The sequence below is a fragment of the Micropterus salmoides genome, unplaced genomic scaffold (assembly GCF_014851395.1).
Source record: "Micropterus salmoides isolate LMB-PRFRI ecotype aquatic unplaced genomic scaffold, ASM1485139v1 Ms_hic_scaffold_7, whole genome shotgun sequence".
NCBI classification, from domain to species: Eukaryota; Metazoa; Chordata; class Actinopteri; order Centrarchiformes; family Centrarchidae; genus Micropterus; species Micropterus salmoides.
Window position 1 is genome coordinate 21,335,669 of NW_024044459.1, and position 26,968 is coordinate 21,362,636.

General features: G+C 42.0%; 3 protein-coding genes across 4 annotated transcripts; 2 read left to right on the forward strand and 1 right to left on the reverse strand.

Moving 5' to 3' along the window:
• Nucleotides 1-935: 935 nt before the first annotated feature.
• Nucleotides 936-14,084, reverse strand: rab3c (RAB3C, member RAS oncogene family). 2 transcript variants are annotated; one of them, XM_038702841.1, is made up of 5 exons: nucleotides 13,433-14,084; nucleotides 11,309-11,533; nucleotides 7,375-7,493; nucleotides 4,273-4,397; nucleotides 936-3,386 (listed from the first exon to the last, which is right to left on the reverse strand). In XM_038702841.1, exons 1-5 carry the CDS (start codon nucleotides 13,448-13,450, stop codon nucleotides 3,196-3,198), a joined length of 678 nt encoding a protein of 225 aa, XP_038558769.1. In that variant the 5' UTR covers nucleotides 13,451-14,084; the 3' UTR covers nucleotides 936-3,195. The 2 variants fall into 2 exon arrangements, with proteins under 2 accessions (XP_038558769.1, XP_038558770.1); XM_038702842.1 differs by lacking the exon at nucleotides 13,433-14,084 and adding an exon at nucleotides 12,813-13,040.
• A 94-nt stretch (nucleotides 14,085-14,178) lies between these two features.
• On the forward strand, nucleotides 14,179-19,281 carry si:dkey-190g11.3 (uncharacterized protein LOC567059 homolog). The gene is given in 6 exon segments (XM_038702843.1): nucleotides 14,179-14,548; nucleotides 15,421-15,607; nucleotides 16,669-16,773; nucleotides 16,987-17,140; nucleotides 17,207-17,256; nucleotides 18,883-19,281. Coding segments are annotated over 6 exon segments (726 nt in total). The 5' UTR covers nucleotides 14,179-14,507; the 3' UTR covers nucleotides 19,072-19,281.
• A 1,184-nt stretch (nucleotides 19,282-20,465) lies between these two features.
• plk2b (polo-like kinase 2b (Drosophila)) lies at nucleotides 20,466-26,155 on the forward strand. Its single transcript, XM_038702840.1, has 14 exons — nucleotides 20,466-20,733; nucleotides 20,828-20,935; nucleotides 21,042-21,158; nucleotides 21,465-21,594; nucleotides 21,834-22,017; nucleotides 22,231-22,429; nucleotides 22,553-22,700; nucleotides 22,946-23,040; nucleotides 23,346-23,478; nucleotides 23,690-23,770; nucleotides 24,126-24,285; nucleotides 24,605-24,734; nucleotides 24,876-24,986; nucleotides 25,170-26,155. Exons 1-14 carry the CDS (start codon nucleotides 20,548-20,550, stop codon nucleotides 25,359-25,361), a joined length of 1,974 nt encoding a protein of 657 aa, XP_038558768.1. The 5' UTR covers nucleotides 20,466-20,547; the 3' UTR covers nucleotides 25,362-26,155.
• Nucleotides 26,156-26,968: the final 813 nt, after the last annotated feature.

The window sequence follows — 26,968 nt, forward strand, 5'->3', positions numbered from 1 at the left end:
CGACTGCTTTGGGTGTGAGATGAATCTCACACCTAAACTAGTGGGTTAGGTCTGTAGTTTTTCTGCTTTCTCTACATCTTACAAAGATTCATACTTTTTAGAAGAAAAAGTGGATTTCCTAGAAGGTGCAATAAAGACATTAAGGAATCATACAGTATTTCCATGTTGTCGCTGGTGGAGGTGAAGCTTCTGTTAACATAGTTTTGGACTGTTTGGTAGTTTTATCTACAACAATCAATAATCCATAAAATGATTTAAAACATTTTGTTTGTAAAATCAAAAACTTCAGATAAAGGTAGTGGAGTAAAAAGTACAATGTCAGTCTGGATATTAAGGGAAGTAGAAAGCATTATAACATTCAATTCTTGAGTAACTGGATTTAGTTACATTTCACCATATATTATTGAATGTTAACATTATTATCACTAGTGCATAAACATGTAAGTAGCATTTAAATGTAGCTGTTGAGGCAGATTTAATTAATTATAATTTAATTGTAACTATTTTACATGTACTGTTGGGTAGTCTAAGTAACAGACGCTAGCAGTTAAATGTAGTCCAATATTTGCCTCTGAAATGGAGTAGAGTAGTAGTGAAGCAGTAAGTTATGGAGTAAAATGCAGACCAAAAAGGATGTTTCTGTATAGTAAGTTACTTTCAATATGTACTTTTCCGCTACAACATTTGACCACCAAAAATGTAAGTAAATACAGCATAATGTCAAGTGTTCCTCATTTATCACCAGCTGCAAAGTCTCAGATCTTGGTGCAGGCGTAGCGCTCTGACACTAGGTGGTGTACATGGCCTAGAAATAAAAAAAGGCTTATGCACTGCATCAACAGAACAGAGCAAAGCCACTGAGACAGCAGCCAACGAATCCCTCATTCACGCTTCCATATAGTCAGCAGAGAGCGAGAGTGAACACAGAGACCCACTGATAGAATTTGATTTATTTCCTATAATCTCAAAAACATATTTCTTACTTTGCTTGCACTCCAAGAAACAAATATATTCAGTTATATGTAAAGTCATACTGTTCTAAAATGAGATTTGTTTGGACATCCAAACTGCCACATAACTATTCCTCTGTTATATGAATCTTGACTGGAGATCAATACAATAATTTATTTCATGGCTATTAGCATAAAATTATAATATCACACACATACACAGATGCACACGTGCAAGGCACGTGTACAGTGTACACACATATGCGCAGGGTCTTTCAACTAGTTTATGTGTATACCTTATCTTGGAATTACAACAGTATGGCATGGACTAAGTTATCTCCATGACTATCTTTCACAATAACACTGCATTTTGACATGATAACACAAGTTCAATCAACACCCAACAGTTAGCAGGAACAACCTATAGTACGTGAATACATTTGTACAAAAGGTATACACAAACAATACACTATAGTACGTAATTTGTCTGTTCAATATGGCAGGTACACACACATACACACTTGCACACACACCGAGTCACACATTCAGTGTCTGCAGTTACTGAACAAAGCACACACTCCTCTTTTAGAGATTGTACATCAGTTTCAGAGCCATTCTGACCAAACTGTCACTCACATACTGCAGATAGAGTCGTTGTACTCGAGGACAGGAGAAACTATGTACATGGTTTCATTCATAAAATATTGCACTTATTGGCCCATTGCATCTCACAGCAAGTGCTATGACAATGCTCCTAAATCTGTAACACAGAGTATTATATACACTATCGTACTATATAAATCTACATAGATAAGTCAGGACTGACTTCATGCAATTTTTTGGAGCTTTTGTTCAACTATGCGACAAACAACTGACAATGCTAAAGGAATTGCTGTGTTTTGGCACAAATGTTTTTTTTCTAAGAATTTCAGAACAGAAAGGTTTTCTGGATATTAAAATAAGCTACAGGCTTTATCCTATATAGACTTAACTCCATATAGTATCATGATTAAAACCACTACAGTCCCGTGTATGCCTGCTAAGGGAAGCTTCCCATTTTAAACTACTGTATGTCTTTCAGGAGAGAATTCATTTTCATAACACAAACAATTTTAGCATGCTGACTTAAAAGTTAAACAATACATTTATTTATTTTTTTTTATATGGCTGTTCTTTCCATGCCAGAGCTGATCAGTTGTTGTATATCAAACACTGTACTGTGCCTTTTCAGTGTGTGATTTTATTTAATAAAATGCTGGATTGTTGCTATCATATGGAGCTGAGGATGGTTAGGCTCTATCTTCAGATAAAACAGTACATATGATTGACTTTTTGGCAGCATGCTCATCGCATCAAACTATAAAGGGTCATCTTAGAGACTAAGCACATAGAAGTAGTTGCTTTTAAGATTTACAGATATACTTATCAGAGAAATCACACATCTACAGACAGGAAAATGTGGAATAGTACTCACATCAACATTATACATACTGGATTAATTCCAAAAGTAAGCATGACAGAGGAACTTACAGAGGCCGTGTTGGAGATGCTAAAAGGCCACTTTTTTTATCCAAGGTAGATGATTTTTAGATGGCAAAGTTGAACTCATTTGTGACTCCGACATAAAACTCACACTCGTGCAAACCCACACTCACTTCCTGTACAGTCACACAACAGCCACACACTTGTTACACAAAAGAAAGCCGCTACATCCTATCGTGCACTAAATCATAGATTTGGCAGCTTCAGAAGACAAAATAATCCTATAAAAGGAAAATACATATAGTACAAAAATTAAAAAATAAAAATCATTAAAGCACTCACTGACTCTATCCCTCATTTTCTAATTATTCTAGGTCTTAAAGATTTTAAAAGGTCTTAAGGATTAACTGTACATCATGACTATAGACTATTTCCAGCCTCATCAAACATACTTGGTTTATCACCATACTAACTAGCTGAAGAATGTGAATATGGTGTCTCTTTATTCTAGATATCCCGTAACGTTACACATTTTACAATAGCCATGTCTGTTTGTCTGGTTATTTGCTCTTGATATAAGGTGATAAAAGTTGAGAGATAATACGACAGGATTTTATAATTCTACTACTAAACAGGGTATGAACTGTAGTCCAGAGAAAGCAGCACTAGCAGGAGTGATAATGCTGAGGGAGAACAAAACTCTTCACACTCTACCACCTTACGGGACCTGTGCTGCCCTCCCTTTGCTTCCTGGCATCAGTCACTAACAGTTGCATCCAGGCTGCTGGAGCGGCGGAGCGCTGTCTGTGAGTTTGGCAGTAGGAGCTCCTGTGGTGACGGCCGGATCAGTGTCCAAGCTCTCGGACATCTTGTCGCAAATTAGGTCAACCAGACGTTCAAAGGTCTGCTTCACGTTGATGTTGTCCTTGGCACTGGTCTCAAAGAATTCAAAACCTTTGAAAGAGGAAGAGCAAGTAACGCAAGAACATGAAGTGACAGGACTGACAAAGACAATACGATAACGATTATGATTGAATGATCTTGTTGCTGCTGAAGCTTGAAAATGGTTAAAATGGCTACATTTATAAAGCGCTATCTAAAGCGTGATTTACAATCACACACACACACGTCGATGGCAGCGAGCTACAACACAGGGTGTTGGCTGACCATCGGGAGGAATTTGGGATTCAGTGTCTTGCCCAAGGGCACATCTACATTTGGACAGGAGGATGGGGTGGGATTGACCGGCCAACCCTGTGATCAGTGGATGACCCCCTCTACCTCCTGAGCCACAGCTGCTTGATTATCCCATTACACTGAAACAAAATTTTAACACTTTTGTTTTTATTCTCTCAAATATTGGCCTTTTATTGTGGCCAACCTACATGAGCTACTATAACTAGCTACTAGACCTACTTAAAATGCTCTTAGACCGCAGCCAAGGAGGCAGTATACTCAGGAGTGATAGTTAAAATCTGTAATGGTAAATGTAACTCTGAGTGGCCTTTTATTGTGGCCAACCTACATGAGCTACTATAACTAGCTACTAGACCTACTTAAAATGCTCTTAGACCGTAGCCAAGGAGGCAGTATACTCAGGAGTGATAGTTAAACTCTGTAATGGTAAATGTAACTCTGAGTGGCCTTTTATTGTGGCCAGCCTAAGACACGCCTGTGCAAGACCCATGCTGTCTGATCAGCATCTTGATATGCCACACATGTGAGGTGGATGGATTATCTCGGCAAAGGAGAAGTGCTCACTAACACAGATTTTGACAGATTTGTGAACAATATTTGAGAGAAATAGGCACAGAGGGGTGAATGTTGCTCCAAGACTTACCCAACTGCTCTGCCAGCAGTCTGCCACTATCCACTGAGACCACTCTTTCCTCTTCCATATCACACTTATTTCCAGCCAGCACCACCTGAGCATTATCCCACGAGTAGGTTTTTATCTGGGTTGACCTGCATGTAATCAGAAACAAATACACCCACCCACCCACCCCCCCACAAAAAAAACATCACAGTCAAATAAATGCTGTTGCTGCATTTTATAAAAACTTCCCAGGATCATGTTTGTGGCACTTTGCATTGGACAAGATCCTTAAGAAGTTAACATTAAAGTTGCAGAGCTAAGTACACAATGTAAAGTTTGTTCACCATTTGGGCCAGTCGTGAACAGTCATTGGATCACCTTGTGTCTGGCATCATGTAATATTTGAGTCACTGACGGCAGCAGTGGGAAAGTGGGTCAAAGGCTGCTCTGTAGATTCGATGTAGTATGATGTAATTAGCTTTTTTAGCTTAATTTTCTAGTTACAGTGGAAATCTCTTGTAGTGATCACATCTGTCCGGGTCAAATTGATCACTATAAGCGGATGATTTAAATAAGTGAAATTTCTTTTTTTCATTATTTCTCATGCATATTACCATCTAATTGCCATTTTTATATTTATTACATGAACATAAAGGAATGAAATGGACAGCTTTGCAATTTACTGAATTTTACTGACTGTTTCAAAACACAGTACAGTTGTTTCACTTTTCAAATTACTTTACAAATACTATTGCTGTACTGTGTATAATTCAAACACACTAAACAGTAATGCAGTACAGTACTGTATATAAAATACAGGTTTCTGTAGTTCAAATAATAACTAGGCTATGGCCTCAAACTGTATTGTGATGACAGTATTACAGTAATATCTGTGGTGCAAATAGCTTACTAGCCACAGCTTGGCGGTGGTTTAAATATTCCGATTTTGTTCACTGGCTCCTGCTAGCATCTGATTGGTAAACTAACAGCCTGCTAGGTATTGTAGCCACACAAGGTATTACTTATGGTCACTGACAAGACGGGTGCATATCCACGTTCGTTATTTGAGCTCTGTGTCTTTAGCTTTTAAACCATCAATTAAGCTAGCTTGTGTTGGGTCATTGTGGTCATAACACTCAAGGCAGACTGAAAATGAGGCATTGCCTGTACAATATATATTGCATGTACTTATAATTGTACTGCTCTAACCTCCAAACACATTTTCAGAAGGAATTAAGGGAACAAATATCTCCTGTGGTGTTGCAGTGTGACTAAAAGTAGGGCAGCTAACACACCACAGGCTGAAAACAGTAGAGAGAGAGAGCCAGTAAGAAAGAAAGGAAGAAACAACGACTCAAAGAGAAACAGAGTGAGAGAGCAGCATGATGTTGGCACTCCTCCTTTCTCTGTCCAGTTCTGACTTGTTATAGCGGTTCAGATGCAGGTTATTTTGAACTGTGGATAATGTTCACTGACATAGCTACATATGCAGGCTGTAAAGATACTGTATTCCCCTGTGATTTCTGAAAAATTGGCCTCTGGGAGGGAGAGGACAGATGAAGGAAGATGGAAGGTGCTTTGAGAGAAATTTGTTTATGTATTGCACAAATCATTTGCATGATTTCTTCTGAGTCCTACATACAAATGCTACATTTTATGTTAGCGCTACAATATTTCCCAGTTTCGTCTTTGTCACATGCAGGAAATGAGCACGTCACAAGCTTAAGTCAGCCACAGTCGAGGAAGGAACCGTTGCCATGGCAACCCCCCCCCCCCCACACACACACACACACACACACACAAGGAACAAGGGAAGGAGAAAGTGGTATTAAAAAATGGATTGTGGTTACATGAAGTGTAAGAAAATAGCCTCTTCCCCTGTATACACTTATGACTGATTTGTGTCTGGTATGTAAGCTCACAGGTAAGTCTGCAGGATTGTCGCTGCCACACTTGGCTCAATTAAATTAAGATACCCATCCCAGACAGTGCTGCAGTATTTCATCAAAGTGTCAGACAGGCTTTAAAAGAATAATAGCTTTGTCTGGCTCTGACCTCTCTTTACAAGAAAGCCTTGTTTTTCTGGAGCGTAATGACAGGAAACTTACTTCACTACAAATCAGGCTGTGCTGTGGAGCATTTTAACAACTCATGCATGCAGCTTCCCAGTTGTATGTTGTTTTAAACGTTTCATCCGGAATTAAAGAACACCCGGCTCTCACACAGCTGCTTCAGCTATGACGGGAGCTATCCAAAGCAGCTGTCAAGTGCTGCTAGCTAAGTGATGGGAGCCAAGTAGACACTGGCCTTAATAGTGATTGTCATAGTCCTACAATCTGTGAAAGCCACGTGGCATGCAGGTGAATTGTTCACTGCAAAAATACCACCATCTATGAGTCAAGTACACGTGAGTCATATCATCATTTCCTTGCAGCTGATCCTGTAACTTGATCTTGATGAGAATATTGCCGTGATGATTCAGAAATCTTCCCTCTCAGAAATGCTCATTCTGTGCTGCCCTAATCTCTTTGGGCTGGCAGAGGGAGCTAGCTGTAGGACAGCAGGGTGTAAATAAAATGGAAGATGACAGTTTCTCACTGCAACACCTGTGGAGTTGGGGTGTGAGGAGAAAGATCAGTAAAAGGTAAATCGAAAACACGCGTCAACTCTAATGGCAGAGCTGAAATCCCTCTGTTTCAGCAAAGCTTCCTGGCTGCTACACTGTTTATGCTGATGAGAACGGGCAAGAATCCTAACCCAGAAACCTGGTTTCTGCAGCCAATTGAACGTCGCCTTCCAAGTCCTGTTTTAGACATGACATGACATAAAACCCACTGACATTTGGGCTTTGGCTCTGACTGTTCAGCCTGCAGACGCTTGTGTGACTCATGAATGGACGAGAGCCATGACCTTGACAAGTTTCCCATAGATCTCCGAGCCTGACAGAGCTGCACAAATACACGCTACATAACAAGGCTGTCAAATACTACAGCAAGAGATATGGACTTTGATCTGATGCTTATAACAATACAATATAATCCACAGGAAGAAATAGGATGAGATGTGACATACAGCTACAAAAATAGTCAAAAACAGACCGACTCCAAAAAGCCCAGAACCACTCACCAGTCCTGCACAGCGCCGAACGACTCCTCGTTGGTGATGTCGTACATTAGGATGAAGCCCATGGCCCCACGGTAGTAGGCAGTGGTGATGGTCCTGTAGCGCTCCTGGCCTGCTGTGTCCTACACACAGACAACATGATTTAGCATTGCTGTTAGCCGGCTAACTGTTATTCACACTGTCAAGCTCAGCAACATTGACGTTACCCTGCACAGCACATTTACGTCCATAATGGCAAATGAGCAGACGTGCACATTATTAATCTGCAGCTATTTATACACACTAAGAGATTATTTCATTCAAATCGAAATTCCTACATCTACATTTACTTATGGCTTTCGCTTGATGTGTTCACGATGTGGAAACAATCATTATGCTAACTGCCTCCCTGGCTTTGCACTGACGGGATTCCAAACGCAGCGATTCAGTTTGGGCTGATGTGATTGACTCTTTCCTCTCAATATGATAACCGCTCAGCTGTATTAAACACTGAGTGGTGCAGTATTCAGAGCTCAGCTTATGGCGTGCATTTCCTAGAAGAAGAAGAAAAAAATTGAAGGTTAAACAGTTTAAACATTGAGAAACTGCTTGCTGCTCATGATAAGGCTGAACACATTGCTCAAAGGCAAAGCAAGCGAGTGATTACACAGCATTCGAGGAGTAGTATATTGTGCACAGATTACCCTGGAAACAAGCGCCCGCTGCAGCCTTTGCTACAAGATGTCAATGAAAATGCTAATGGGTCCCCAATACAGACAGATGAAGCTTTTCTACAGCGAGTGTGTCCACAAGGAAGGAAGAGAAATGTGAGTTCAGGAATAGTTTTGTTTGATCTCTTTCCTAAAAGTAGTTTTCCTCCCAATAATTGTTCACAGATTTGTTGTTTTATGAGTTATATAATCATAAGTCCCAATGATGTCCCTCCTGTTTATACTGTATGTTTACTGCAATGTTGTTCCGCCCACAACAAGTGTGTTTGCAGGCTCCTGTGAATCATGATGGAAGACTTCTGGCTGCTCTACTTGGCTCATGTTAAACAGAAGCCCGACAGGCAGTGCTGGATTGTATTTGCCACTGTGGTTTTGCTCTCTATCAGTCCGCACATGGCTGCAACAGTGTGCCTGTTACAGCCAGAGGACAGCTCTGACCTTCACTCCACGGAGAGAGAGAGAGAGAGAGAGAGCTCACAGACTGCCGAGCCTCCACACACACCACAGCTAGGACCTTTTGTCAGTTTACAATAACACCAAAAAATGTGAATGTGAATGTGTGCATTTTTAATGTCAGCGACTAGTGTGTGTTGTATAAATAGCATCTTTTGTGCTAAATAACAAAAAAGAGGATGATAAATATGTTTCACTGAATCACATAATACATAATACAGTAATCATTTGAATGTTGTTTTAACCTCAGTCATTTCAGTTGCCTATCGATCCTTGTCCGTGTGCTTGACAATGACCTTTGCATTTCCAGGCTATTTTAGTCAGCCTGTTCGCTTGTTCTCAGTTAAAAAAGACAGAACAGGACGGGGGGGGTAGCTGAGTCCTGCGAATTGGAGCTTCTTGAAAAGCTTCGCTTGTAGTTTGCAGCTCACCAGAAATCAATTCAAGACGCTGACTACTTCAAGTGAAGAGATAGTGAGCGGAGGTTGACACTCGCCCGAGCTCTTCTTCGTTCAGTAAAGTAAGTTTCAGCTCTTCACCAGGTTCACGCTCAGCGCTTCATCGGGTCTAATATAACAACAGGGACACGTCTATGATGCATTTTTATGCTTTCATCTCTCAGCAGATTAATGCTGACTACCACAATGACAGCAGCCAATAGCCATCAACGTAAACAGCCACTTACTGTAAGTCTCTGCTCTCTCTGAGGCCGATTAAAAAAGACAGACCAATTACGGGGATGCAAAGGGCAATCCTTTTTCTGTCTGAATATGCTTGCCTTTGCTAACAATGAAAACACATTATCTCAATTAGCCAGTCGTTTGACTGTTCAAATCCAGATTTCACATCCTGCTGGAGGGCGTCTTCTGTCTTTTTATGTGATTAGCAAACACCAATGGCTGGGGATGGCTAATTGCTGCAAAAGAAAACTATTATGACAAGAGAGAGCAAAACCCATGAAGGAAATTTGGCGCAGAAATAAAGACATAGAGAGAGAGAGAGAGAGAGAGTGAATGAGAGAGAGAGAGAGGAAAGAAAGTGAAAGAAATAGATTACATATCTATCCCCTCACTATCTCAGAGGCATTGCGAGACAATCTGCTTCAACAGCTCAGATGAACTCCTAATTAAACAGCCTCAGACGTTCTTCGGTTTCCCACACTTTCTAAGGAAGGTGTTGCTTCTATGTTCTTCCCCGCATTGTGCCAAACTAACACTTACTAGTCTCCTGTCAGTAATGTTGAGACTTCCATCTGTCTCCATACTTACATAGTGTAGTGTGAAACCAAGAACACACAACACAGCCTTTACTGAAGCTTCCGTCAATTAATAAAGCACACAGCTGATGTGCCACATGTTTTTAGGTTTTAAGGAACAAAGAACTGAAGTTTGGGTTTTTTTGTGAAGTGAGATGCTGAAATTCAAGCACTACTTTTTTAAAATAGCTTAGTTAGGATGGTGAAAAACATCACTTTTTGTTAGTGAACTGGTCCTTTTTCACTAAATTGATTTTTTAAAAGGTTGGTTGCAATGATGGGCGGCACAGTGGTGCAGTGACTAGCACTGTTGCCTCACAGCAAGAAGGTTGCGGGTTCAAACCCTGGTTGCCCCGGCCTTTCTGTGTGGAGTTTGCATGTTCTCTCCGGGTGCTCCGGCTTCCTCCCACCATCCCAAAGACATGCAGACTAGGTTAATTGGTGACACTTGTCCTTAGGTGTGAGCGTGAGTAGTTGTTTGTCTATGTGTGGCCCTGCAATGGACTGGCAACCTGACCAGGGTGTACCCCATCTTTTGCCAGATGTCAGCTGGGATTGGCTCCAGGATGATGGATGGATGGTTGTGATGATATTGTTATTGTTTATATACCTACAAAGTTGAAATGGTGAAAGAAGTAGGGTTAGCTCCAAATAGGCCTATAAGCTCTATACTTTGAGTGAAGTATATCTAACATAATGCCTTTCTGTAACAAGAGATGGAAAGCAAAGTGTGTCCAAGCATACCAAGCAAGCATGGTCTGTCCTCAGGGCCAAAATCCTGTCTGAAATTAAACTGATGCATAGGTGATCCCCCCTGTGCAGGACTTGATTGTGTGGGCAACCATAGAGCCATCAAGTTGCAACCTGTCACAGTGCTCGAAATGTATTGATCAGCAGAGAGAGCTATGGGCAGAGGTCAGGAAAAAGTGGGCTCTGCGCATGGATTGACAGCCTTGCACAGATACCCTGCAGGAACGCAAAGACAGGAAACGCGAGAACAAGAGAAACAAAGGGGGCAGGGCATCTCTGAAGAGCCCCTTCCCTCTCAGAGCTGAGGTAGTCCTCCAGGAGACCTTGGAGGACTGTGTAAAACAGATTTTCTTCCAGACATGCACTGTGTTTCAACACACAAATGTGCTGGATTTAACTGAATTAAATGGAAGCGTGTGCATGGTGTTGCATGGCAGAAGAAACTGTGACATGAAAGGAAAATGTATCTGTGGCTTGTTGTGTGTTGCTGCTTTCCTTTCTTCTGTAAATCACCATCATTAGATTACAAATCCTAAATGCTTTAGAGTTTGGCTTTCTAAATAGAAGGACATGTGGGGAAAAAAGGCTCTTCATGACTCAACAGTAAATAAGTGAGTTATCATCTGGTATTGACCAGCCAAAGAGTGCAGCTGAAATAACATATCTTTGATAGTTACATTCCACTCATTTCATCTGGTTTGGTCAGGAATAAAAGTTGTTTTGTGTCTCACTTCTAAATGTTTAATGCTCTGATGTTAATATTTCATACCCAGATCTGAAGTTTGATCCTCTTGTCATTCTTGTACACAGTCTTCACTTTGAAGTCGATGCCTACTGTGCTGACGAAGGCCGAAGTGAAGGCGTCATCAGCATAGCGGAACAGGAAAGACGTTTTGCCCACGCTGCTGTTGCCAATGATCAGCAGCTTGAACATGTAGTCAAAGTTTTGGTCCCCTCCCTCTCCCTTCCCTTTCACATCCTGAGTGGCAGCCATCTGCAAAAAAAGAGAAAGAGACGCTGAAAAGATGGCATTAAGAGCTTCACCTTGAGCTACTGTGACGCTTTCACGTAGCTTTGACGCACAGAAGATGTGAAGATGTGATTTGGTGGGTGATTTTTTCACTTGAATCTTGACTATTTTACAAAACAACTTCTGGTTCATGTGTGCACAGCCCGGGAAGTAAAAAGAGAGAGAAAGAGCTAGATGTTAGCACAGTTCAGTATAAGCTTGTTGTACAGGCCACAGATCAGCAGTGACAGAAGGCCGTGTCAGGCAAACCAGCATGACCAACACAGCAAGCTGTTGTATTGATGAGTATTAGATAACCAGGATTTTAAAGAGCTGAGTTTGTCTTCTCTAAAGCCACTTTTCTTCCAAAATGATTATCTTTAATGAAACTAAAGGATTATTATTACTGATGTTATTACCGTTATTACTTAAAGAGCAATGTTTAGCTCATGAATACTATTCAGATTCAGTACTTTTGTTTAGGTACTGGGCAAAATACTGTTTTTAATTTTCAAAGTGGACTTCCTTTGTATTAGAACAAAATATGTCAAACTCAACTCTGTTGTTTCAATTGTGGTGGTGTCCGTGGTACACCAAATTTACATCCAATTTAAATGTTACTATTAACAATTCAAAGTGTGTGATGGGTTCCCACTACAAAGACAATCACATTTCACCAGACATTCAGTCTTCTTCCTAACTAAAACTGCTACCCTTTGTAGGCTATAAGATGAATCTTTCACCTTAACAACGCACCTACACTGACTTCCGTGGAAGCTGTCAGCAGTCAACGACCTAAAAGGACACAACTGCTACCAGCAAGATGACAAGAGCACCGTCATCTCTGCTCCAAGGTGAATGTTTAACAAAGCCACTATATAGCCAAACACGGACAGCCAAGCGCTCCTTGCAGCCTATCCAATTATTAAAAAAAGATGCCGGATCTCGATCATGCACACCCTGCACCGGGTTTCTGTTCGCTTCCGTGAATGAAAAAAAAATAAAAAATCACCACTGAGGCAGGATTTGCAAGGACACCGCTTTCACAACATCAGTGCAATGCTGGCATTTACTCACACCACGATAAAACCAGTCGATCTAATGTGAAATTACGCGATGCAGTTGAGCAGGGAGCTGCATGCCAGCTAATGTTAGACACGCAATTCTGGGCAGGAGGTCATTTTTATCTATTAATCCTGTTCTCCCATATAACTATTAATAGATGAAAGCACCAAAACGCGTTTAGGACATTGTGCGAACAAACCTGTTTTGAAGGCCTCGGCTCTATCTGTATCTGCCCCTGTTTTGCAGAATACGGTGTTTTATATTTGTGTCTAATGCAGGCGTTGATTTTCTTCCCCCCTTTCTGTGTCTCTCTTTTCTCTTTGGAGCGCCGACCAATTTCAGCACCTGGGAGCTGTCCCCTCCGCTTCGGATGTGGCACGCGCCCCTGCGATGACGAGGCTGGCTCGCGTGAGATGAGCGCGAGCAGAGGAAAGTGCGTTTCGTGCGCGTCTCTGACGTCACCGGCGGCGCGGAGGGGCTGGGGGGGGGGGCTGTCAAGAAGATGGGGGGTTGTAGTCTTTGCGCGGTATCGGAACAGCCTCGGAAAGACGGCATCAAACTGTTGAGATTCACTACATTACTCAGCATGCAGCGCGTCCCACCTGCCTACAGCTGTATGATTTACTGTGCAAGTGAAAAACGTTATAGTTTTTTTTATAAGCAGCAGACGTGTCACTCCCCATCATGCAAGAGCAATACTACAAGAATAAAACTGCAAACCTTTGTCCAACCTCTCATTGCTCTGTAGGATATAGCCTACATTATGGCTTTATGACGGTTTAACGTGCCCCCTTTCTATGGTAAAGTCTTGCATCTTACCTTCCCATACAGGTCCATGTCAGCCTCAGTAATAAGTGTCTGTTAGTAGCCAGCCTATAATAAACTCCCAGCTGGGCAGCATAATCTTCTTTTTTTTCAGGAAGCAAATATAATGGCCTCTCCTTTTGCGTCACTCTCGCTCGGTCTTGCTGGTCGTCCCCCGCCCATGCAGCCAGCTCCGCTTCAGAGAAAAAGCGACTGAGCAAATAAGAGAGGCCTGAGTGGTGATGAATATTATTATTTTGGGGCCTTTCATTGGGAGCAAGTGCAGGATGAGGCCGCGGCGGAAGTGGGGGAAAAAGGCCATCTTTGCAATTGTAATCACACGGACGCTCTCTTAGGCGGATTATAAAACAATATATTAATTTGAGAGGTGCAAATGAGAAACGCTTGTCATAGGGAAGTGAGGATCAGTACGCTCATGTCTGCACTTATTCTGAGCAGTTTCTTGTGAGTACATGCCTCTTAATAACTGGCCTTAAATCTCCTATTACTCATCCAAGCCCACACCTGAAACCGACATTGCTTATAATATTCCTGCATGCGCTGAGAACCACCACAGTCTGGCACAAGAGGCATTATATAAGCGTGAACATCAGCCAGTGAGCAGACATTTGATAGGCGTGTTTGCAGCTATAGGGCGGGGTATGGTGCTGACTGACTGCCCTTTGACTGGAGGATCTGTGTGTGCAGTCTGCCGAGCGCGCAGCAGACGAAGGGGCGGGTCAGGTAGGCTGCGAAAACATGTCTGTCTCTACAGATTATATTTTGTGCTAGAATTTAACAACCGTACCAAAGCCGCACGCTGTAGTGTGTATCATATGCATATGTAGGTTAACTACCCATTAGTTCGTTAACTTTTAAATCTCTTTGCACCGATTTGGTCCTGAATCAGAACTCCAAAATTGTCTTTGATCGTGTTTGAATGCTGCTTTGGGGTCATTTTTGGTGGTGGCGCTCCTCTTGTCAAGGCCTCGTGAAAAATCTTTTGGTCGGTTGATGAGCAGAGCTGGTGTTCAGATACAGTTTCATTAAGCATAAACGAAGTAAACAAAACTTTTCTAGAGGTTTCTGCATGGGAAAAGGCCACTGTGGCACCATCTGCTGTTGGAAAAGGTGCGCTGGGGATATTTCTTCTTGGCAGTTCTCACAGGTTGCCTTATAATGATTACCAAAGAAATATTGGCAAAAATCCAACAGCTGTAGCTACATAAGCCTACTGATAGGTGATACTGAAGTGAGCTATATCTGTTTACAAAAGGATAACTTTGGGGTATTTTTATCCTGAGTAACCATACCCCATGTCAATGACACACTTTTTCCTAAATGAAATTCAACAATTTGAGATATGTAGATAACAAAAGTGACCTTAAAGAATACACCAATAATACATTTTTCATAAAAGCATCAGACATTAGGAAAGATATTCTTCAAACCTAGATGGTGACTTGTTTCTTTACAGAACATTACAGTCTATCTCCTGCATCCTGAGAACATTTCAGAGCCTGACCATAAAATGTCCTGGTGTTTTATAATTACCAATATTGGTTTTGACATATATGTAGGCCAGTAAGTAACACAAAATTGTAGAACTAAAACAAAGGTTTGAGGTCATGTAGACACACTGTTTTCATTACATAGTTTCATTACAGAGAAGTGACACAGTTGAAGTTTATTTATCCACTGTAAAAAGTGGAGCCTGAGCCAGAGTCAGTTACCACTTCATTTCGCTTCAGTCAATCAACCTGACTTGTTGGAGGCGGGGGTACTTTATATTGTTTACCCCTAACCATTCATTTCTTCTGATCAAATACATCAAATATAAATTATCCTTATCAAGATGTTTACGTCATACATTTCTGTAAAAAATCATCTGTACAAGCATATGTTGGGCTAGAGAATATTAGAGAGTTCTTCAGAGAAACGTCCTTCCAGAACATTTACATTTTTTTACATGCTGCAGTAATATCTCCCCTCATTATTTTCAGCCAAATTGGACAGTTTTCAATGGAGGACTCCATTGAGGTGATTCTGCAAGACCATGGAAGATTCCTTTCTACCAAAAGACCCCATCCCGTTGTGTCGGCCGGCCTAGGCGCTCTGCTCACAGGCTTGTATGGAGTATGGAGCGTGTTTACTATGCCTGGCTTTCGCAAAATCCCATGGAACCTCAAGGTGCTTGAGATTTCCTTTTTCTGTTTTTAGATGCCTGCTTTCTTCTCTCCAACCTTCTCAAATATCAAATGCTGCATGTTTGTGTGAAATCAAAGAAAAAAAGCCAAGATAGAACATTACTTGCGCATTAACAATAATTTGCTTATTTTGGAGCAAAGTGCTCTGTGCTTGCAACAAATGTGCGAAAAGAAGACAGTGGTGAGTATGTAACCGTGAAATGCTTTATGGAGTGCTGCATCATTTTCTGCGGTATGTTTTGTGCAGAGATCCACTTTTCTAACATAATGGATCATGCACTATTTTTCCTTCACCGTCAGTACAAGATGAACAAGAAAACATGATGATCAGGAGCAGATTATCAGAAGTTAGGTAATGATGAAGACATTTGTTTGTTGCATAGAGAATCTGAATTTGTTTTGATAATTTGAAGCAAAAAGAAGCAGTTTTAACAGTAATACTTAGATGAATATGATCAAAATGTAATTGATTTTGCGGTAATGATTAATATATCTCTGACCTGTGTTTTTTCTGATTAAGGACACGATATTTTGTTTATCCTGCCAGCTATATCTCACACAAAACATGTTATGCTAGGAGAAAAGTGGAACTTTACATAATCACACAGATTAAACACAGTTTACCTCAAAGCCCTGCTGAATGCATCATTCAGACAGATATTGTGGAACAGTTCCACTGCCAGTGAGTGGGAGATCAGATTCAAGGTTATAGCACTCAAATTTACTTCAGTCAGGTTTTCTATTATGAAGCACATGTGGAGTTGTTTTCCCATGAAAAAGAAAGTCATGTTGCTGTAGTGTTTGGTTGGAGTGTCATAAATATTAGACGTTAAGATTTTAATTACTTTCACATTTTATTTTAGGTTGTAATTCTCCCATTCAGCATCACATCATAAAGATCTGCCTACAGTATTGGGCACTGTGAAAGACAGATTAAAGAGACTTCACCTTTTTATCTTCAATATCTAGTTCACTAACTTGACTTCAAAGTAGTGTACTGTACTACATGCCACATGTATTGACTAAGTTTGTACTGTGGTACAGGTTCCTTATTTGCCCTCCAGCAAAGATCAGACGCTGAACGTCATGAAGCAGCTTGAGGGACGAACTGGTCGCTTGGCAGATCTGGGATCAGGAGATGGGAGATTGGTTAGTGAGCTGCTGCAGTTGTTTTAGAAAAAAAACAAAAAACACATTCATTATTGGTCCAACAACTATGGTGCAAATCTGACTCAGTGTTTTCATGATTTGAATTCCTGCTGGGGTTTAAATCTGAGTGTGCTATGTACACGTGGGTGTTCTGTTGTTCCTTTAGAAGGGAACTGTAGTTGTATTTTATACAATCAGATTTGATTTTTCCAGGTGTTTGCGGCCTCTGCTGCTGGTCTTCAGTGCACAGGGTTTGAGATAAACTCTATTTTGGTGGCCTATGCCAGGAGCAAGGCCCGCTGGAAAGGAGTGCCCTCCAGCCAGGCAACCTTTGTAAAAAAAGACTTCTGGAAGGTAAGACCTACAAGTGCTTTCCCTAACACCATTCAAAGTTGTTATATGACCGTGTGTGTGTGTCTTTCTTTTTTCATAGACTGATTATCTGCATACAATAATGTGACAGCTTTCCTTGCTCCGGGAGTGGTGAGTTTTTCCTCCTGTGAAGAATTCTTTCTTTCCAGTTCTGTAGCTCTTTTAATGCTGTTTAAATCACACTTGTAAGAAAAAGTATGTGAACCTTTTGGACTTTTATGGTTTTCTGCATAAATTTGTCATAAAATATGATCTGATCTTCATCTAAGTCAAGGGTACTGACAAATACAATGTGTCTAAAATAATTACACAAAATAAATTCTGATCCCTCATGTCATGAACATACTCGTTCAACATTTAAAATTGCAGTGGAAAAAGTAAGTGAACCCTTACAATTAATAACCCCCCCGCCGCCGCCGCCGCCCTGGCAGCAATAACCTCAACCAGGCGCTTCCTGTAACTGTGTATCAGACCTGCACATCATTCAGGACACAACTGCTACCAGCAAGATGGCAATTTTAGCCCATTCTTTCTGGCAGAACTGCTTTAGCTCTGTCATATTCTTTGGACGTCTCACGTGTATGGCTCTCTTCAAGTGATTCCATAGCATCTCTCTTGGGTTGAGGTCTGTGCTCTGACTTGGCCACTCCAAAAGGTGGATTTTGTTCTTCTGAAGCCATTCTGTTGTGGACTTGCTCCAGTGTTTTGTTTTGTTGTCCTGTTGCATCACCCAACTTCTACATAATTTCAGCTGACGTACAGACATTGTCACATTATCCTGAAGAATTCTCATATACTTGGGAATTCATCTTCCCCTCAGTGATTGCAAGCTGGCCAGGCCCTGATGCAGCAAAGCAGGCCCAAATCATGAGGTTTCCTCCACCATACTTTATGGCTGGGACAATGTTTTCATTCCCTTTGTAGGCCAGATGGGGCGCTGTGTGGTTCGTCCAAATAGTTCAATCTTAGTTTCATCTGTCCACAAAACAACGTGTCAGTGTGCTCTTTTGCAAACGTCAGGCGTGCAGCAATGTTCTTTTTAGTAAGCAGTGGCTTCCTTTGTGGTGTCCCGCCGTAGAAACCCTGCTTGTTTTACGTATTGTAGACTCAGGAACAGAGATGTAAGCCAGTTCCAGTGATACCTTCAAATCTTTGGCTGTTATTCAGGGTTGTTTCTTTACCTCATAGATGAGTCTTCATTGTGCTCTTGGTGTCATTTTGACTGGGCGCCCACTTCTTGGTAGAGTAGCAACAGTCCCAAAGTGTCTCCATTTGTAGAATGTTGTCCTCACTGTAGACTGGTGAATTTCTAAAGTCTTTGAAATCACTTTGTAACCTTTGCCAGCTTCATGTAAATGAACAATTCTTGATTGTAGATCCTCTGAAAGCTCTTTTTTTGCGAGGCATGAAGCGTGTGCTTCTTGCGCAGTGCAGACTCCAAAATTTCGAGGGTTTTTTATAAGTCAAAGAAGCTATTGCCCACACCTCCAAACTCATTTTCTTAACGAGACTTAACGAGACCAGGTGTGCTAAAAGCTGACTCCAATTAGCTTTTTTGAGGTCATTAACTCAAGGATTCACATAATTTTTCCACAAGCACTATGAGGATTTTTTGGGTTGTTCTCAATAAAGACATACCCTTGACTCAGATGAAGATCAGATCACATTTTCTGACAAATTAGCATTAGCATACAGATAGCTAAGTGACTAATTCATCCTTTTCTGATTGATTTACAGATGGATTTGCTGGGTGAGAAGCTGTTGAAGGAGCTTCCCGATGACGCGCGTGTCATCGCTTGCCGTTTTTCTTTCCCCAACTGGCCCCAACATTCGTCTGTCGGCTCCGGTCTCGACCAGACTTTTGCCTATGACATCAGCAGCGTGCGCTCACGCCTGGGAAATGTACCGTACTCAGTGATGCAATAAGTCTGAGTCTCTGGGTTATTTTTGTTTGTTTTCCAGCACTGTCATTCTCAACAGCACTAAACCCTCTAGACACTTCCGTTTTCAGAGACCAGAAATTAATAAAACTGTGTTTTGTATTTAAAGGGATACCAGACCAATGAAAACAGATTTTTTAGCAGGTAATTATAAAAATGTTTGGGGAAATAAATTGGTGATATATCTGTCATTTATTTATTTATTTAGCAGTGATGCTTTTGAAAAATGTATTTGAACATTGCAAGGATGAGCGGGACTGTGACTAAGCATGATGTCAGGATGATTTTGACATCACTTAGCCCCTACAGTATTTGTTCAGTCTTTTCATTGCCAGAACAGACGGAGCATTCTTGGTGCAAATACCATTGTGCATCTAGAAAATGTCTGCGGCTGTAGGGCTCTTTCTAAAAGCTCTTCCACTACAAATAATTTGACTTCAGTGTCGACACACCGCCTTAGTAGCATGGTACAGGAGGGATTGCGTGTTTGTGTGTTATTCATTAGTTTTGTTCCACTTTGCTTTTGTGGTGTTGTATTTCCTAAACAAAATTTCCTAAACATTTCCTAAACATTTACATTTGTTAGATAACTACTTTATGAAGTCCTAATTGTGCAGCCTTGGTGAAGGAATTTGCTCTCTGTATAGTCTTGGGCATATCACTGAAACTTGTCATACCGTTGTACCTGCAGTGAAATGTAGCATGCTAATGTAATTTTTTATGAGTCAATGCAATATACCTGCCTCTGCGAAATAGAACACAAATCTTCCAATGTACTGCCACCTCTACAACCTTTCCACTCATATCGCTGCTCATACTCCACTGATCAGTCTGATAAAGTCTCACTTTTCAGTTTCCAACTGCAATACAATATATGCCTAGTCTTTGGTAAACAAAGGCAGATTGTAACCTGCAGTGTCCCCTCAATGTTATCCAATATCTCCACCTGAGGGTGCTAGTGCTCCAAACTGAGTCTGGCGCAAATACACCGGATGAGCTGAGCCTGAATAGAATACAGATCAGGTTTATCCTCTGCATAGTGGATATTTTATCGACCAAATGCATCAGGCTTCCAACACCTTGAATTATATTTTGCACCAAAATGTTAAAGCTCCATTCACCTGCCCAGATCCCATGCAGCAAGTGGGTACTGTACAGAACATGCCCGTTTGTATTATTGTTGTGGATGGCGGTTGGTGGTGCAAATCGTATGAATCCTTTTAGGAAATGTTTGATAACAGAATCTACACGTTGTTTTGTCCCTTTTGATTTCATGTCTGTGCCATCATCAACGTCACCTTGCAGGTTACATGCGAGGTAATCCATATCAGACAGACCTCATGCTCTCGTTTCACATCGTGACGTCAGGGAGAGGGCGGGGTGGGTAAGGGTGCCAGAGTATAAAGGCTCAGAGACAGACTCTCCGGATAGCATTCTGAGTGCGGACGAGAAATCACCTCTAATGGAAGTACAGACAAGTACCGGGCCACAACAGACAAACAGCAGCAGCATGTGTGAGTCCACGCAGAGGTCCTGCGAACCTCGCCGAAAGCGAGTGGATGAGCGCAGTGCGCCCTCGGAGATGGCCAGGATTATCACTGATCCTGCCACGGGGAAGTGCTACTGCCGTGGAAAAGTTTTGGGAAAGGTAGCGCAAGCGTAGCAAACGTTGTCAACTTTTTGGATTTACCACGTAACCCGAAGACACAGCATGTTAACAGTGTTTTTCCCCCTTTTTCCAGGGAGGGTTTGCTAAATGCTATGAGATGACCGACCTCTCCACCAGCAAAGTTTATGCAGCCAAAATCATCCCACATGCGCGCGTCTCCAAACCCCACCAACGGGAGAAGGTAAGCGCGCAGCTCCGGTGCCTGTGCGCACTCGTATGACTGGACAACAGATATCACAACATTTGCCTTCAGTTACAATCGTTACAGTTGTCTCTTTCCCTGCTAGATCGACAGAGAAATCGAGCTGCATAGAATACTGCACCATAAGCACATTGTGCACTTTTATCACCATTTTGAAGACAAGGAGAACATCTACATCCTGTTGGAATACTGCAGTAGAAAAGTAAGTGCCATTTGTCACATACTCAAGTCTCCAACCACTGTACTTTATCCTTGCTACTGCTGTGTAACACCTGCATTGCACCTAAAGTCAATGAGGCAGCACATATGCAGTAATAAGTCTGCCCTCAGTATAAAATTATTGTTTAAATCTATTGTGTGATACAGAATCTATATAACTACCTACAGTTTTATGAGATTACGAAAAAAATCATCAAGCAAGAGGAAAATGTTTGTTTCTATGGAATGGTTAGACTTAGACAGCAAACAGCTTTATAATCATTCTCATCCATGTTTTGTCTTTATGCAGTCTTTAGCCCATATCCTGAAGGCTCGCAAAGTGCTTAGTGAGCCAGAGGTGCGTTATTATCTAAGACAGATTGTCTCTGGACTGAGGTACCTGCATGAACAAGAGATCCTTCACAGAGACCTGAAACTTGGTAAGGAATCATTATGCAGCATTGTCACACTACAGTGCTGAGACACTTTGTGCTCAATTGTAAAAATGTGTTGTGTTTTTGTTGTTGTGGGGGCTTTTTTTGTTGTTTTTTTAATACCAACCCCACTTTTCCTTGTTTTTTCTTTTACCAATTCATCCAGAAGGTCCCCGTAGTATTTAGCCTTTGATCCTGGGTTGAATATCAAGTGCTCATCATCTCACTCCCTTTCTTCCCTACAGGTAACTTCTTTGTGAGTGAGTCGATGGAGCTGAAGGTCGGGGACTTTGGTCTGGCTGCCAAGTTGGAGCCAGCGGGAAACAGGAGGAAGACTATCTGCGGCACTCCCAACTACCTGTCCCCTGAAGTGCTCAACAAGCAGGGCCATGGCTGTGAATCAGACATCTGGGCCTTGGGCTGTGTAATGTGAGTAGGCAAACTGTAAATCCACCATCAGGCACTCAAAAGGTTAAGTTATAATAGAAATTATTTTTGGTTATTATTGAATAACAATCAAATAACAGATAATCAGCTTAAAAAGACATCCTATTTCATGGACTAGTGCACTCCTGCTTTGCCTGCAGTTAGTTATTTTTAGTGATGGAAATCAGCTCACTTTTGCTCTCTATCCTGCTCCAGGTACACCATGCTGTTGGGCAGGCCACCATTTGAAACCACCAACCTGAAGGAGACATACAGGTGTATTAGAGAGGCACGGTACTCCCTGCCCTCCTCCTTGTCGCCACAGGCTAAGCAGTTAATAGCCAGCTTGCTAGCCAAGATCCCTGAAGACAGACCTAACCTGGACCACATTTTGAGGCACGACTTCTTCACACAGGTTAGACACCCTTTTTGCATCCCTCTGTCTGTTCCACTCCCTGTCTGTCTAAATGTCACTCTGTAGGAGGACAGTGACCTCCTTCCCACCAGCCGCACACTGACCCACTTTCGTTCTCTACAGGGCTTCAGTCCAGAGCGTCTGCCGGCTAGCTGTTGCCATTCAGCACCAGATTTTCACGTCTCTAGTCCCGCCAAGAGCTTCTTCAAGAAAGCTGCCGCTGCGCTCTTTGGTGGGAAGAGAGACAAGGTCAAATACTACGAGACTCTGAGTGAGTATGACATTAATTCACTGAGTGCTGATGTACCACTTTAAAATGCCACGTATCAACCCAAGCTAATTATCTTTCCCTCCGTTGAAATTATGGCTGCTACAAGAGGCATCACTAAATAGAGTTTTTTAAGACGATTGCCAGCACAAGTCACATTTGGTCCCATCCCGCTCTGATGTCCGTTTATGTAGCTGCTTGTTTGAAAGGCCTTGCTCTGATTTTTCTGTGGTCATTGCCTTCGATAGATAAATTAACCAAAGAGGAAGAGGAGATCTACAAACTGCAGCACGACTTGGAGAGGACTGTCATCAGCCAACAACAGAGCAAAAGGATTTCTGAGGTAAGAGGTCATTCATTCAGAACAAAACAGGATATTTACAACAGTGTGCGTGATGTTGCAGGCACATTATTCATGCAGCCATTAAATAAATGGGTAGACTCGAGATCATGTTGAGGAGAATCCAATGACTCACTCTGATGCTGTACTAAACTTTATAACAAGCGCAGTTTCAGAGCAAACTAAAAGTACTTATTTTCAACCTTTAAGCCAACCACTTTGAATCAGTGGGTGCCCACTGAGTCATAGCAGGAAGATGATCTAAACTTGCAGATTCTAACTCCTGTCGTCACTGATTCCCACCTCAGAATGGAAGTCTACTTCCGCCATCTGCCGAGAGCCCCGTTGCCCCGGCAACAGAGATCCAGTCCCCGACGACACGAGATACCATCCGTCTGATCGTCAGGGGGAGCCTGGGGAGCTGCAGCAGCAGCAGCGAATGTAAGATTTGCCCACCTCGTTTCACACATGATCACAGAGACATGAATTGATGTTAATACTGTTTAAACATCTTAAAGTAAATTGCACAGGAAAACTGAATAAGTGCATTGAGGATAGAGATTTGACATAACAGCTGGAGTGCGAAGTCATTTCTTCTACTGTACCGATATGACATCAAGCTAAATGTGACCCCCTGTTGTTGCTTTTAAAGGCCTAGAAGACAGCACGACAGGGAGCGTGGCAGAGACTGTTGCAAGTGTGTTGAGGGGATGTCTGGAGAATATGCCTAAAGGTGAGTCGACTTGTTGAAATGATTTACAATGCCATGCCTCGTACATATAGTTATTGATTAGAAGACTCCACATTGAGAGCTGTCATGATACAGCTAAATCTCATTCTCTGTATTTGACCTTGAAATTTCTGAAAGAGCCATGCTGATCAAGGGACTCAGAAAGTATATGTAGATTCATGTTCCATATTATTTTTTCAAAAGATACACTCCCTGATTCCCTCCCAGCTCATTGTTGATTAACACCAACACGGTTTATAGTTAAGTTTAGTTTAGCTCTTGGGTTGAGTTTGCACAGGATGTCGTTTCTTTAAACCTTGTCATTCTATTCTAACCCTCCTGTTTCCTCACCTTGCAGCTGACGACATTCCTCAGGGCTCAAACAGCTGCAGTCTTCAATGGGTGACTAAATGGGTGGACTACTCCAACAAGTACGGCTTTGGCTATCAGTTGTCTGATCACACTGTGGGAGTTCTCTTCAACAACGGCACTCACATGAGTCTCCTGCCAGACAGAAAGTATGCACCGTTCAATCCTTCCACAACACTCCTCCTTTAGTTTAAAAGTTATTCGTCACTACATGTGACGGCAATGACTTGTTTAAGCTTGCTGTAGTGCATAGGGCTACCTGTTAGTGGTTTGAAATCGTAGGGATTCCTTGACTTGTTAAATTTGAGTACATTATAAACTTTCTTTGCCAGAAAGTAAGAGCAGTATTTTTAATCAAGAGTACCAACAGATTTAAATCCAATTGTGTTTCTTATTTGTGTATCTGAGTGGTTGCGTAACTCCTTGATTTATCTCCTCCTCTCTCTCTCTCTCTCTCCACTTCTTTAGGACCATCCATTACTATGCAGAGTTGGGCCAGCGCTCTGTCTTCCCCACTTGCGAGGTTCCTGAGCACTTTGTGGGCCAGGTGACTGTGCTCAAGTACTTTTCCCACTATATGGAGGAAAACCTCATGGATGTAAGTGAATACCCCACCCTCCTCTGCTCTTGTAATTAAATCTCTACATGTCTTTTGTCTCCACCCCCTGTAGCATTAGAAACGGTATCTTTCTTGTTGCAGCCTGTCTAATCCTGATGTGTTATTCTCTTGCTTTCTCAGGGCGGGGACCTGGGTAGTGTGACAGATGCACACATGCCCAGACTCTACCTGCTGCAGTGGCTCAAGTCCGACCGCGCCCTCATGATGCTCTTTAACGACGGCACTTTCCAGGTAAACGCACAAAAGATCAGCCGGGGCTGGGCAGGCTCAGAGGAGCACTGTTTAGGTGCAATGCATAACACAGTATTCAGAGAGGAGGGTTAGGCCAAATCAAATAAGAAAAGGATTACTTTTTGTCTTTTGCCAAAAATTGATAGAGTGAATTGATAAATGACAAACCTTTTATCTCCAAAGATCAACTTTTACCACGACCACACAAAGATCATCCTGTGTTGCCAGATGGATGAGTACATGCTGACATACATCAACGAGGACCGCGTCTCCAAAACCTTCAAACTCAGCTCCCTGCTGAAGTCCGGCTGCCCAACTGACCTGCGTGAACGCATGGTGTACTCCCTCAACATGCTTCTGCAGAGATGCAGCTAAACCTACAGTATTGTGTTTTGGACAGTGTTAAACAAACAAATCTACCCATTGTGCTGCTGCAGTGGAACCAGGATTCAGAAGAAACTGTGTGGGAAGAACGAGTTTAAGGATGGATGTGTGACAAACATTCCTACACTGTTGCACCTTAATGACTCAGCAGAGGTGCAGGTGAAAAGATAATACAGATAGACTCTGTGGATGAGGAAGTGAAATGTAGCACAATGGCATCAGATATTAAAGGGCTGACTTGTATGTTGATTGATGGAGGAGAGGAAAGCCTGAACGTGTTGGAGCGAGTATGTTGGTACGAATGTGATCCCCAGATGTTTGGGGGGGGGGCAGGCATGTTTGGAAGTAAAGACAAATGCTGGGCTGGCACCAGCTTAAATGTGTACAGAATAGTTGATGCTGTTTTGTAGAGACAATCCATAAACTGATGCTCTGAATGTAACCAGAGCTAGACTGTGGAATCTTGTAAAATGATGTACAGCGTATGTCACAGCCAACTCAGCAGTGCAGAAAAATTATTTCCTTGTGTGTGGATGTTACAGAGGTCGGCTGTTTAGTGTGAGTGGGAGGGGTGAAACATCACACTAACTTTAAAACTGTGATTAGTTCTCTCTACTGATAGATGGGGGGGGGGGGGGCAGGAGGATAGAATCACATTAAACAGTACATGGGATCCTTCCCTTAAGAGCCACTTTCACCTGGGTAGAAACTGTCCTCAGTAACTTATTGTGGAGGGAAAAAATGTGCAGTATTTATTTATTTAATAATAAAGAGCATTTTCTAAAGAAAGAATCTACTCCTGAGTACTTGTCCTCATTGAGTGTTTGTACCTGTTTTTATTCAGCAACACAGCAGTGTCTTCATCTGCCCTAACATATGTTTATTGCCCTGACATTTTCTGAGAGCGGCCTCAAAATAGATGCCTGGTATTAAGTTTATTTTTAATGCATTTCCACAAACCTGAAAATGAACTGTGACCTTGTTTCACATGTAATAAGAATGTCCTGACTTCATGCACTGGAGTGTGGTGAGACACAGATCTAACAGTTACTTACATATCTGTGCACTGGCCCGAGTCAAAGCAAGTATTTTATCTTTAAACTTGTTTCCAACAGGAAATGGGCAAATGGGGAGAGATGATACACGAGAGAGAGCAAGTTTACAGTGAAGTTGTTTATACTCTGGTTCAAGGCCCCTCCGCCTTTGCTGAGTTTTCTTCCGCAGTGATAAATGGAGGTAGGCAGAGATGACTGATGTGCAATGTGGCTGACCTTGTCTCTCAAACGCATGCACTGGCAAATATTACTTCGCATACAAAACACTGACCAGCGGGCTGGGATCAGCTGGGTGGTTCGGCTGTACAGAAGGAGAGAAGGCCAATCACACGGAGCTTGAAGGAGAGACAGACTAATAAAGTGACATGCTTGTTCATACTATGTCAGTGATTACATCAGAGCTTTTGAGGCAAAGTGGCTGCAATCGTTCTTGGACATCCTTTCACATTCACAGTCGGTAACCATGGAAACAAGCAGCCACTGGCCAATTCGGTGAGCGGCGGAAATCATTGAAGGCTGTCTAAAAGACATAGCCAGAAATGA